The sequence below is a fragment of the Ambystoma mexicanum genome, chromosome 2p (assembly GCF_040938575.1).
Source record: "Ambystoma mexicanum isolate Mex_15411 chromosome 2p, UKY_AmexF1_1, whole genome shotgun sequence".
In the NCBI taxonomy this organism is placed as follows: domain Eukaryota; kingdom Metazoa; phylum Chordata; class Amphibia; order Caudata; family Ambystomatidae; genus Ambystoma; species Ambystoma mexicanum.
Window position 1 is genome coordinate 641,369,080 of NC_090923.1, and position 14,627 is coordinate 641,383,706.

The window sequence follows — 14,627 nt, forward strand, 5'->3', positions numbered from 1 at the left end:
GTGAGTGGAGCCCACCCCTCACCAAGCTCATCGCTGTGGCTGCATCAACAGTAGGGAGATAAGTAACACAGTACAAGAGTGGAAACCCACCCTCCACAATTTACACTAGGCCAGAGCCGTCACACTCAGCGGGTCAAACCGGCAGTCATCTGCAAATTTGGGAGGTAAAATCAAAGTCATAATGTTGCGGCTACCGGCAGAGTAACTTTCTATCTTGACCTGTGGGATGGATGGGGATGGAGGGGGAGAGACTCCATAAACCAAAATGACGCAAATTGTGCCTGTGCTACCAGCCAATACAATCTGATTTCAGGGGCCACAAATCCATCCCTCCCATATGGTTTAGTAAGGGAAGCCCATTTCAATCGCACCGCCCCAGAGTGCCATACCAATTTGGTGATCTCGGCATCCAGTTCCTTGAAAAATGTCGACCCCGGCATAATGGTATGTTGTGGAAAAAGTAGAGAAGCTTCAGGAGTACAACCATTTTAAGCAGTGCAATTCTGCCACCAATAGTTTTTGTTTGTTTGTTTGTTTATTATTTGTAATGCGCCGAAATACCCTAGGGTAACAGGGCGCAGCAGATACAGGAATTTGCGTAACTTAGTTACAGACAATAAAGTATATACAAGGCATGAACACAATAATAATGAAAGTAAACAGGAATATATACATATATACAGTTAACAGTTGTGTATCCAGTGTGTCCAAGTGGGAGACGCGTAAACCTGGCACAGTATGTTTAGACAATTGCTGTCTTCAGCCAAGACATCATCTTGGAATGGAAGTTTTGGTAGGGTAAGTCCATTCTAAAAGTCGGTGGTAGGGAGTTTCACATTTTAGCCGCTTTCACTGGGAAGCTATTACCTCCTATGGTAGAGCGTTTGTAGTTAGGGATAGAGAGGCAGTCTCTGTATGCTGTCCTTGTCGGTCTCAAGGATGTCAGTCTTTGAAATCTGTTGATCAGGTAAATGGGGGCCGCGTTATTGAGGGACTTGTGGGTAGGTGAGGCAGTTTTTAGGGAGATTTTGTCTATAATGGGGGGTCCAATTGTTCTGCTGGCTATGTGCTGTAATGTGGTCTCTTCTTGAGATGCCCAAGGCCGCTCTGAGTGCGTTGTTCTGGAGAGTTTGTAACTTGCCAGTAGTGGCTTTGGAGGACCCAAGATACAGGGCATTGCAGTAGTCTATGCGGGATAGTATGAGGGCTCTGGCCAGGGTCAGGTAGCTGGTGTCAGATAGAAAAGGTTTGGCTGTACGGATCAATTTACACGTGTAAGCCGTGGAGGAGGCTAGTGAGTTCACCTGTCTGTTAAAGGTGAAATTGAAATCCAGGTAGAAGCCCAATGTTTTGACTTCGTGTCCCACTCTGACAGTATTGCCATCAATTATGAAGGATGAGTAGGCTGGGCTTAATTTCTTTAGGCTGGCAGTGGTGCCCAAGGTGATGAGTTCAGTTTTATCATCATTCAGGCATAAACCGTGAGTGGCCATCCATGCCTGGATGATGATGTAAACCCTATTCACCAAGGCCAAATCCTTTCCATAATCTGCAGAATGCGGAAGGAGGATCTGGGTATCATCTGCATAGTTAGTGTAGGTGATACCGAGATTATCCAGATCATCAAAAAGGGGCTTGGTAAATATGTTATACAGTGTAGGGGAGACACAGGAACCCTGAGGTATGCCACAAGTGATGGGTATGGGGTCTGCAGAGTCTGTAGGCGAGATAACCCTCATGGTTCTGCCATCGAGGAAAGATCTAATCCATGTAATGGCCTCGGGGGAGAAGTGGGCAGCCGTGTGTAGGTGAGTGCAAAGGACCGAGTGGTCGACCAGGTCGAATGCTGCAGAGAGGTCGAGGAGGAGGAGTAATGCTGCTTGGCCACTGTCTTTGAGCAGATCGATCTGTGTTTTAAGGTCGATGAGAGCTGTCTCAGTCCCAAGTCAGTTGGAGCTGTGCCCAAGCTCCAAGTCTGGATCTGAGGGGGAACCATGTAATCCCTGCAGTTATGATTCATTAAAGTGGTAACCTGCCTAGCGACCAGCACCCCTAGATATCGCATTCTGAGGGGAGCCCAAGTGAATCCATGTAGGTTTAGAGGTTTAATAGTCTCAGTCCAGGGGAAGATTTCCGGTTTGCTGTAATTAACCTGCATGCCATAGCGCTCCGACCCCACACCTAAACAGAGTAGTCCACAAAATACAACAGGAGAAGTTAACACTGATTGTAATAGCTTCAATGTGGGCTGTCGGATGTGGTTTTTCCACCTCCTCAAGAGGTCCATTTGCTGATGAAACTAACATGCCTGTTACAACATGTTACATAATCGCGGATTAACCCTACATCCTTAACCTCACACAACGAGGTTAGCAGTTTGGCTCCAGAAGTCAGTTTGGTCACCTTCATTGCCTGTCAGATGCATGAACATTCTGATGGAAGTCTGTAAGCCCAATACTAGACACTGCTATTTAAACAAATGGAAAATATTTGTAGTATGGTGTAAAAAGTCAAATGTCGACCCAATTGCCTGCGCACCATCACACATAGTGCACCCTATTGCACTTATTAGACTCAAGCATCGTTTTTAATTAATTAAAAGTCCATCCATCCAGGGGGCGCTGTTGCGCCGAACGAAGATGGCCGCCTGATGTCAGAGCTCTGAGCCGGGAGAGCTGAACATTTCGCCTACCACCCGCCCAGTGCTCTTGTGAGAACTCCCGCTTGCAGTGCGGACGTGGGAAGCCTTCTGCAACCCCCGGATTGAGTCTGGTCCCCCGGCGTCGCCGGATTACCCTGACGCGGCGCCCAGCGGTGAGGCCGGTCGGCGGCGCTCAGCATCCCCGGCCCGGGGCTCCGTAGCCCTCGACCCGCCCACGCAACTTTTGGGCGCGGCGCGGCGGGCCTCGGCGGGGGGAGGGGCGCTGGGCCTCCGTCGATCCTCCTCTGAAGAAGGGCCCTATGCGGCTGAGGACGGTGCCTCTGGGCCTTCTCCGGCGCTTCGCCCTGCGGCTTTCATCACGCCAGCGACCTGCGGGACTTCGGAACGCCGTGAGGCGGCGGCGCCTCAGATAGCAGCTCCGGGGGAGGTCCAGCCGTCGCTGCGGTCCCGGCCCTGCGGCTGCGTTGGTTCCCTTCCTCCGCTGCCCCCCCTCCTGGCGCTGGTGAGGCCGCTTCGGGGACCAGGTAGGGGGGTGCAGGGGGAGGCTCTGGGCTGCGGCCGGCTGGCGGGTGCCTGATCCCCCGGGTCTGCCCTTCCGCGCCGGCTGAGGACGCGGGGCGCCGGACCGCTCATCGCCCAGATCCGTGGGGCCCGCTGACCCGCGCCCTGTTTGCCCATCCTTGAGCTGCTGCAGCCCCGTGGATCTGGCCCGCCCGGGTCCCCCCCGATTTGTTCCTCTGACTCTGGTGGTGCCCGGCGGCGGGGCGAGGAGACATAGCCTGACCTCTTCCAACGGCGGCCCGGGTGGCCTTGAATTATTTTTTTTTTTTTTTTTTTTTTTTTAATTTTTATTTTTGTCTTGGATTTCAACACTTGGAGCTACACAAGGTGCCAAATGCACCCATGAACTAGAGGGGGACAAGTCTAAACAAGTTCATCCCCCCCCGGGGGCACCTGCCTTGGCCAAAGACTTAGGGACTAAACCTGTGGTGATCAGACTGCTCTACCCTGACTTGCACCACACCTTGGAACTTGGGAATCTTCTTGTATGCAGAGCCTCCTTTTTCGCGGGGAGCGGTGGGCTCTTGCTTGACGTCCCCCCCCCCTCCCTTGGCCCCGCGTCGCCGGCTGGGCGCGGACGGCCCCTTGACCCTGAGCTCCCCTCCCAGTTGCATCGATTCAGCTATCCCGGGGACTGGCACTGGTCTTATGGGCGCGGACGTCTGGGGCCGTTGTATGCAGTGTCATTGCTCATGCGGGCCCTGACGGGTTCGACATCACCATACTAGCAATCGCTCTCCGCCTGTAGCTAAAGTCTGGTGGTGGTGGTCCCTGCTCATATACTACAGCCCTGCTGTATATCCCTTCTACACAGAGGCCTCCCCTGTCCTCGCGAGGGCGGACGTGCGCTCCCCTGGCGGTGACACACGCGGGACCGTCACCAACATGACCAAAGGGGCTGGAGCTGGCAAGAAACAAAGTTCGCTCAACATGTTCGCAAAAACTCCGTCCAAGGCACCCCCCGACCCGCCCGAGGAGACACCCACGGTCTTGACACCCTCTTCATCGGAGGACTCACAGAGGATGCTTGAATACATGAAGGAGGGATTTACCGCACTGCACACCAAATTGGACGACATGAGTGGAACCATATCGTCCATTAAAGCTCATATAGAAAGAACGGACGGCCGGGTCACCGAGGTTGAGACCAGGGTGGGTGCCGCGGAGGATGATCTGCTGTCGCTGCGAGCTGCAGTATCTACACTCACTAATCGTGTCTCAGCGGTGGAGAGGAAGAATGATGACCTGGAGTCTCGCTCCAGGCGTAACAACCTGCGAATCATTGGCGTTCCGGAGGATAGTGTCAAAGAGCCCATGGAGGACTATGTTGAGCGTATCCTTTTAACTGCACTTGATGCCCCGCAACTCTCCTCACACTTTGCGGTCGAAAGGGCACATCGATCTCTCACTGCTAAGCCTAAGCCGGGAGCGCCTCCCCGACCTATCATCGCCAGGATCCTAAATTTTCGGGATCGGGACGCATTGCTTCGTGCAGCCAGAGCCAAGGGTGAGCTGCGCTTCGACTCGGCAAGAATACATCTGTACCCCGACTTCTCGGTCACGGTTCAACAGGAGCGCAGAACCTTTCTTGCTGTCAAAAAGAGACTCCGCGACCTGGGGGTTAAATACTCTATGCTTTTCCCGGCGAAATTAAGGATTGAACACTTGAATCAGACCTTCTTCTTCACCATCCCAGAGGAGGCGTCGAAATTCATTGACGAACACTTTCCCGGCTGATGTCTGTTTCCGCACTCATAGTATGGGATGCCTTGTGATGGCCCCCCAGCACGGAATGTTGGCGGTAAAGGTCCCACCACCGCCGGGTCCCCTATGACATTTGAGACTTCAGCAGACTTTTGATCACCGGTTCCCCCTTTCTTCTTTTTTCAATCTCGCTGTCTCTGGTACCCCCCTTCAGGGGTTCATCAGTTGCTTATAAAAGACTTCATTAAGCTGGTGCGACTTGGTCTCTGTGGGGCCCTGGCGCGCAGGCTGTGGCACAGTCGACCTCATGCAGCCGAACCCTGTCTGCTCGAGCCCAGGCCCCTCTTTGGGCGTGAGACATTTTCGGCTCGATTCGGTCTGGCTGCCGGGGCCCCCTTGTCCGTTACATTTACATTAATGTGTTGATTGATTTGCCTGCTTATACATCACCTTAGATCTTGGCCCGCTCCGATCCTGATATTCTATACCAATATGGCTCCGACGCACTACCACTATGCTCTGTTACTTACTACTATTGCACTGTATAACATTCTTAAACTCTCCCCGGTTTCAGCATGACATCGCTAGGCTGACTTGCAGCCCCCCAGGCGCAGATGCCTAGTATTATGTTCCTATTGTTGTTAATGGGTTTGGGTTTCTTCCCTCGAGTTTTGGGAGGGAGGTGGGTGGGGGGAGTGGGGGGAGGGGTAGTTAATGTTGAAAATGACTCGGCAACCACTAGGGGCACCACATGCTACACAGCACTACTACATCACACACCCACGACTGGAGATCCCTCCACGTCGGGGTCCATAGAGTTTCTTCTTTTTGTCCAATATACTACAGCTATTGCATCAATATCTCCAACTAAATGGCGAATAAAGCCCTGACGTTCATGAGCTGGAACGTTCGAGGTTTGGGCAATCATAAAAAAATGCGCCAGATACAATTATATGCAGAACGCCACGGGGTCAAAATTCTCTGCTTACAAGAAACCCATGCCCGCTCCGAGCAATGTGATCGGTTCGCAAAACAATGGGGTTCCCAAAGATATTATACTAACTATTCTACCCAGAGCCGCGGCACACTCACTCTAATACACAGAAGTTTGAAATTTGTGTGCAATCACTCACGTATAGACCCCCTTGGCAGATATGTCCTGCTTGTTGGTACACTACAGTGTCAGGAGGTGGCCATCCTAAACATCTACGGTCCCAATGTTGATGATCCAGACTTTTATTTACACCTGGTCTCGCTCTTGGAGGGATTCCCCCTGATCCCGATCATGTGGGGAGGAGATTTTAATACTATACTCGATGTAACCCTAGACAGATCGGGCACACGGCCCCGCCAACTCTCCAGAGCGGCCCACACCATACTCACTGCTCTTCCACATCTGTCACTGGCTGACCCCTGGCGGTTGGCAAACCCTGATGTCCGTGAATACTCATATTATTCCACAGTCCACGACTCCCACTCCAGAATAGATAGATGGCTCATCACTGATAGCTTAGTCAGGTCTGTGTCTCACCAGGGTATCCTTCCCAGAACACTATCTGACCACTCGCCTATCGTCATCTCGCTAGAATGGGGCCCTGACGCCAACAGACCTAGGCTGTGGAGGTTAAGCTCACGTACGCTCCTTGACCAGGCCTTTACGGCAGAACTCGAAGTGGCCATTGAAGAGTTCTTTGAACTCAACACTGGTTCGGTGACATCTTACTCCATCCTCTGGGAATCATTCAAGGCATACACGAGAGGGGTGGCTATCTCCAAGGGAGGCGGCATTCTCAAAAGGATCCGCGCAGATATTTCCGTCAGTGAATCTACCCTCGCCGGCCTTGAGGCTCAATACGCTCTTAACCAATCCCCAAGCACTCTTTCGGCCCTGGGGTCGGAATTAGATAACTTTCGTGCCCTGGCAGAGCGTGAGGTCAAATTCCTGGAGTCTCCTGGCTTGGCGAGGAAATATGGCGAAGGTGAACGCCCTGGCCGTATGCTGGCCAGGATGCTCCGTCGTGAACTCGGACCCCCCAATATTCCGCCTATAACAAGATCGGACGGCTCCATGGCTCAGTCCCCACAGGACATCAACTCCGAATTTCTTGCATTTTATACATCCTTATACTCCGGGACCAATGACCCCCCTATTTCCGAAATAGATTCCTTTCTGGACTCTATCCCTCTCTCCGTTTTGTCTGCCGAGGCTGGTGCTTCCCTGGAGAGTCAGATAACGTCTGAGGAGATCGCCGAAGCCATCGAATCACTGGCATCTGGCAAGGCTCCTGGCCCGGATGGACTACCCATTGAATTGTATAAACAATACAAGACACTGCTGGTCCCGCACTTGTTGGGTCTATGGGAGGAATCTTGCGAAAAGGGTATACTCCCCCCCTCTCTTCGAGAGGCAGCGATAATGGTTCTCCCCAAGCCGGGCAAGCCCCCCTCCCAGTGTGGCTCATACCGCCCCCTCTCGCTGATTAACAGTGATGTAAAAATCTACGCTAAACTACTAGCCAACCGTTTAGCCCCTATTCTGCCCCACATTATTCATCCTGACCAGGCAGGGTTTGTCCCTGGAAGGTCCACATCCTTAAATTTAAGAAGACTCTTTAATGTGATCAGTAGGGTTAGCCCCACCACGCAGGCGGTAGCGGCCACACTGGACATGCAGAAGGCCTTCGATTCGGTGTCCTGGAAATACTTGTGGCGGGTCCTTGTGAAGTGTAAGTTTGGCCACAATTTCCAAACCTGGGTTAAGCTGCTTTATACCTCCCCTTCAGCTAGAGTCCGCACTGAGGACAGATGCTCCGCTCCTTTCCTAATAGCCAGAGGCACACGCCAGGGATGTCCTTTTTCCCCACTAATATTTGCCGTAGCCATTGAACCATTTGCTGACCTGATGCGCCAGGCACATGCCCATAGGGGATTACGCACAGCCGGTCAGGCTGACATAATCTCTCTGTACGCAGACGATGCCCTGCTGTTTATTCGTTCACCTGACATTAACCTTGCTCCTATCCTCGCCGACGTCACTAGATTTGGAGACATATCAGGATTAAAAGTGAATTGCTCCAAATCCACGTTGTTCCCGCTTACTGAGAGTACGTATCCTCCCCCGGATATGTTGGGCTTCTCCTGGTCTCAATCTAGTTTCACATACTTGGGGGTGGAGGTATCTCGTTCTATAACAAAGCTCCGCGAGGACAACTACTCGAACTATCTAACGGCCCTATCTGGTAAGACGTCTAATTGGAACAAGCTCCCCATTTCCTTGGCAGGTAGGATCAGCATCCTTAAAATGGTGGTATTACCCCAACTTTTATACCGTTTCACCAATCTACCTGTATGGCCGGGCGATGCATTTTTTAAGGCACTACGGCACATTACAAATACATTCCTTTGGCACTCAGGTGCGGTCAGGCTTAAACTTTCTACGCTCACCACCCCGAAAGAATTTGGGGGGTTTGGCGCACCGGATTTCTTGAGGTATTGGGTGGTGGCTCAATCGCAATTCGCTTCCCATTGGTTTAATGCCATCGATCCCCCCCCACATGTTCGGCTCGAGAGGCTGTCTGCTGCTGACCGAGTGCTAGGTTCCCTCATTCTTAAACCTACTCCAGCTGACCCTGACTCGGCGGACCCAGTGACTTGCACCTCCTTAGCGCTCACCAAACTTTGGGCCCTTGTTACCACACCTCGGCCATTCCATGGAGACCTACCGCTTTGGAACTTTCTCCCTGATGTATTACCCATCCCGCCTCCAACTGCAACCCGTTGGGCTGAAGCCGGCTTCCAGTCGCTCCGCAATATTTACGAACAGGGTAACTTCATAGAGTGGGCGGATCTCCCCCCATCCCTTAAGCGCCGCCCCACTGCTTGGCTACAATTCTCTTCCCTTCGCAGGAATCTCAAACTCAGATACCCTGAGTTCCCCACAATACCGCCTGATGACTCCATAGTTGCGGAACTCTGCTCATACCTATCCTTTAAGGGTAAAGTGTCGAGACTATATACACTGGTGCAATCTAGAGCTGTCCCGGCCTTCACTAAGCTGAAGCATAGCTGGGAGGTCGACCTTGAGGTGGAGCTCAACGACGAGAGGTGGTCTCGAATGTGTGCTCGCACTCAAGATGTCTCCTATAACTCAAAATTTAAGCTTATACAGTTTAAGATTCTCCATAGATATCATCACGCACCCAAGAGACTGCACCGCATGTTCCCGGACTCCCCCTCCAGCTGCCCCAGATGCGGCATGGAACAAGCAACCTACATCCATATGCTATGGCACTGCCCACTCCTATCGCAATTCTGGATCGAGATTTGCTCCACACTATCAGACATCCTGGGTATCCCCATTGCCCCCACCCCGCTACACTGTCTCTTCCACGAATTCCCCCGGCTGGGCCGGAAAGCCAGGAGACTTGCGGGTCTCTGTATGCTGCTGGCGGTCCGCTGCATTCTGTTATGCTGGCTCCGTGCCAGACCACCTATATACTCACAATGGCTTAGATCAGTTACATGGGCTCACGACACGGAGGAAACCTGGAGTGCAATGCAACATCCGCACTGTCGGCCAATAGATGTCTGGCAAAGCTTCCGGGATTACATGGCCTCCTTGCCCTCACCTTCATGCACAACTGGTGTCTCTCCTAAAAATACATAATGAAGTGTATATTATGTTCAACTGTACGATTGATTGCCCCATATGCCGATATCTAGTTGAATCTATGAGCTCATGCTTCACTGCCCCAAATATTTGAACAGTCGTATGTTGATGTGGATACGTATTTATGTATATTTACTCTTGATGTAGTAGCTGCCATGTGGCCGGCCTAGGCCCTGTCTCCTAAGTTGTGTTGTCTAGTCAACAATAAAAACAAGTTTAAAAAAAAAAAAAAAAAGTCCATCCATCCAGCAGCTCTATATGTTCATACAACTTTGCAGAGTAAATTTTCTTGGTGGAAAGTTCAGTTGTCAAAGCCTTCTTGGACGGAGTAAAAGAGCTTTATCCTGGGATTGCAAACCTGGGATTTAAATATTGAAGCAAACTCATGGGCCCCTCTTTTGAGCCAGTGCATAAAGCAAGTCTCACTTACAAGGTCACTTTTCTTATAGCAGACATCTATACGGAGAGTAAGTGAGCTTCAGACATTGTCTGTGACGGAATCCTTTGTCACAGTACATGAGCACAAGGTGGTCTGAAGAACACTCTCATTTCCAACCTAAATACATTTCTATGTTTCAAGTCAACCAATCAATTGAACTGCCAGCTTTCTTGCAAAATCCTGAAAATTCAGGGGAAAGAGCACTCCACAATCACTGGATGTTCGAAGGGCAGTCACTTCAACAAGACTGAACCAGACAGGAAAAACTGAAATGGTTATTTGTTTCCTTAGCAGCCTGTAAAGAAGGGGACCCTGTATCAAAGGCTACTATCTGTAGATGGATTGTAAGATGCTTCCAGCACTGTTATACATTGTCAAACAAGATACTGCCATTTACACCTAAAGCACACTCCACACGTGGTACAGGAGCCACATTAGCTTCATTGCTAACGTGCCACTAGATGCTATCTGCAGGGCTGCCACATGGACTTCAGTCACAGGGCAGGAATAACTCTCAGGTTGGACAAGCAGTGCTAAAATATTTGTTTCTCGTTTCCTTCTATCCAACCACCACCTTCTTCTGGTACTGCTTGCTAGTCTATGCAAAGCATGCGATTCTAAGCAGATACACAAGCCCTAGAAGGCAAACATTACATATCTGTAGTAGTCTTTCTGATGCTTGTATCTGCTTAGATTCACATGTGCCAACCCGTCCTCCCCTTGGGAGTAGAAGCACCATAGACAACAGGTATTGTATGTGTAGTTTTTTCAAGCATTTCTTCGAATTACCTCACTATACAATCTACGCAACCTCGGGTCAAATTCTTCCAGTCGGAGGATCTCGACTCGTGACTGATCATGGGTACATACACATCACGGTAGGGCTAGTATTAGTCTCGGGATGATAGCTCTGGGGCAACGTGCTCACCTTGCAAGCAAGACGACACAGAGCACCGCAGGTTCGATCCCGGGGCCGTGCTTAGAAACCTCTGGGTATTAAGTGTGTTATAAATAATCTATCATATGTCATATCACCCAGTCGATGTCCCTTTTCGAAATTGAAAATAAATCTTGTAATACTCCACAACCACTAGATGTCAGCCTATATAAAGCATGTGAACCTAAGCAAATACAAGCATCAGAAAGATTGTTACGTAATTTTTGTTGTGTGTGTGTGTGTATATATATATATTTTGAACCTGTCTCTTAGACCTCAATGTCATGCACTCGTTTATCCATTCTTCCTCTTCCTTTCTGCACAAGAGTGTCATAGTTTGCCTACAATGTAGCTTTCTCCTAGAGTTCAGGAACAAGAATGAACCAATATGACCAGTATTTATGCATGCTGTAAATGACTAAGGAGTTTGTTTACAATTTTTCCTCAAATGTGATTTTAATCACCGCTATTTCAGAATCTGATGTGGAATGAATTTCTCAGCGTTTTGTCAATTTATTCTCCTTAGGCTTGCCATTGTTCATATCACCTTAACTTGATTAAATAAAACCTGATGTCTCACTCTTTGTGATGAAAGTGGAGTGACTTCCATCTGCTGCCTTTCTTTGTTGGAACTATGGATTGCCTTAAAGCAATCCATCATTATTATAGCATGCTAGGCTATTTTTATTCAGTGGACTAACTGATAACATTGGCATACAAATGTATCATTATTATAGCATGCTAGGCTGTTTTTATTCAGTGGACTAACTGATAACATTGGCATACAAATGTATGCATCTTGGTCCTAGCTATTTCTTTCATGCGTCATTCTTGTTGCCTCTCCCGCAGGAAAATGGCTGTATGAGGTCCTCATCTCCTCCCAAGGGCTCATGCAGATTGGATGGTGCACTGTGAACTGCAGATTCAACCAGGAGGTAAATTCTTGTCTCACGATTTCCGAAATGGGATAAAACAAGATGATGAAAGCATAAACAATTGTATAGCCCATGGGCTAACAAATCACACACAATCTAGGACAACCCACTATAATAAATGTTAGTAAAGTAATTTGATGTTTATGGTAATTAAATGGAATGCTGATTTTTCTTTTTTTCTGTACGCAATATTATGCAGGAAAATTGTTATGCTAATATGGTTCATAGAGCATACGATCATCAGTAGTGCAGCCTCATGTCACCATGTATATGTCTGCTTTGTCTTCTCAAGAAGGTTTATTGGATGGTGAAAAAACCAGGTCTTACTGGCTTTTTGGAAGGGTGGGGGAGCGTCATTCTCTGGAACATGTTGTGCGAAGGAGCCCACGACCTGGGTGCTAAATAGGAGAGAAAGTGTCTTCCCTTTCAAAAAATTCTAAAGTGAGGGAGTACTTTTCATATGCCTCTGCTAGGCCTTAAGGATGTTTTAAGCATATGTGAACTTAATATAGATTGCTGGTTGTACATAATTGATATATCTGTGTGCAATGCAGTTTATTATATAGAAAACTATTTTTCTAATTGAATACAATGCAGAAATCTCAAGACTTGCATGATATGGCGATAGCACCTAGTGATTGTCAGAAAGCTGGATGTTCTAGGTTGTATACTTTTGGGCTCTGAGAGAAGTGCTCTCTGCATATAAGTCTAGCTTGGACGGAGCCAAAGTCATAGCTGCTTGTGTGTGTGTGTTTGTTAGGTAGGGGCATAGCTTCGTTAGTTGGTACAACATGAAGCAGGTTTTTTTTAACTTCTTTCAATTGCTGTTCTAATGCAAGTCCTGCATTCAGGTAGACCTTTACGGCTGTGGACAAGGGCCAGAGTAACACTGACACGATGGTGGGAGATGTCCAGATGGCAAGACCCAATCACTAGTATCTGTCTTTAGTGGATTGAGCATGAAAAATGTGCTCATCCATAGTTGATGTGCATTCTTGCAGGGTTGGTGCCCATGCATTGACAGAGATCTGCATAAAGATGTTTGTGCGCCTCAAGGATGTCATTTGGGGGTCACAGCCACGTCCCCTGAATTATTTCTTTAAACGGTTGCTCCTGGGCACTGGAGTTGCAGGGGCCCCCCGCACCCCTCGTGCCATCAAATAGCATTGTTCCTAAGTACACTATGAAAAATATGGTTATGATTTCACTAATGTGATATACATTTCATACAAGAATGGATCACCATACGTATCATTGATATCTGTGTATAGATCCATATTGTCAAATCACTGTGAATGCAAGTAGACGTCAAAGGCCAAATGATAATGTTATAGTTTGTATTGTTACATGTGTTGGTACTCCATTATCAACCTAAGAAGGATGAAAGGCTGAGATGGCCTTGCTGGGATTCGAACATGCAGATCACACACACATTGCAGCAGCGAGCGCTCAACCCACTGAGTTATCATATCGGCTATAGTAAATGAGCAATTATTCAGTAGTGGATACCATTAAACTGGTAACTGAGATTTAACAGCAGGCCAGTAAAGTTAATCTGCAGGTCTGGTGCAAAGTCACCCGCATGTCAAGCCTGCATGCATCTACTTTCAGGGTTCAGAAATTGGCAAAATAGGGAAAGCGGCACACTCACAGGACATCCCATACTCTGAGCACCTGTTACCTCATACATGCAAACAAACATCCTGAACAGCATGCCAGGGAGATGGGAAAGATAGACACATTACAACAAAGCATTCATTGTAGCACAATGAAGTCAATGGCCACTTGATGTGCTATGGTCAAATATTTCAAAACTGTAGAGAAGCTTTTAGGCACAAGGATGTTGTCAGTGACCGAGGACACCGAGATGGAATGTCTTGTGATGATCGTAACAGAGACAACGGCAGAAAAAAACATGCTATTACTGCAGCTTGTGAAAGGCAAAATACAAAGTTCGAAATGGATGCTTATTCTACTCTAAAATTGGTCGTTTATCACTAACATCACTAATATATATTTATCACTAATACAACAGCACAGCCACTCCAGGGGGCACCGTGACCCTGGAGTGGCGGCACGGTGACAAGCGGCGGCCCCTCGACTTTGCATGCACATCATGCATGCAAATCAATCATCAAAGCAAGGTAACGTTTTACCTTGCTTTGATGAATTATGCCGTTGCATAATTGATCGAGTTATAATAACTAGTAAAAGAAACTGAAATCCAGGAAACATGCACTCTACTGCAATTAATATGACTGGCTTTGAACTTGAAACATTAAGAAAAGAACACAATAGTTGAAATATATAGTCATAAATAACTGAGTTCATATCATTTGATATTAGTCATTAGTTATAGTCTCCTTCACGAATTTCTGTTTTTGCAGATTGTCAAGAAACCTGTTAAGGAACAAGCAATGGATATAATTCAAGGCTGAGAACAAAAAATCATATTATTTAAAGCCAAAACGCATTTCCCCCATCCCAGGCTTTCTCAAGGCTACAATAGTTCTTGGCAATAAATAACCTTTTTTTAAAATAAATATCGGAATATACAATCTGTGTGTAATCTCCATATTTCATATTGGAGATATCCAATTCCAATATTTTTCTGAATGTATTTAGGGTTCCTTGATTCAGGAATGTAACATATTTGTTGGTGTCCAGGTTGAGAAACAATGTTTCATTATTTGAAAGGTGTTCACCCATAAGCAAGGCCG

General features: G+C 48.1%; 1 protein-coding gene across 5 annotated transcripts in view; it reads left to right on the forward strand.

The window, feature by feature from the left end:
• RNF123 (ring finger protein 123) overlaps window positions 1-14,627 on the forward strand; it is a 3,033,138-nt gene that overhangs the window by 617,791 nt on the left and 2,400,720 nt on the right. For all 5 annotated transcript variants that reach the window (XM_069644183.1, XM_069644184.1, XM_069644185.1 and 2 more), the window contains exon 7: window positions 11,822-11,907. In XM_069644183.1, coding sequence (XP_069500284.1) covers window positions 11,822-11,907 — 86 coding nt within the window. The remainder of the gene's footprint in view (window positions 1-11,821; window positions 11,908-14,627) is intronic.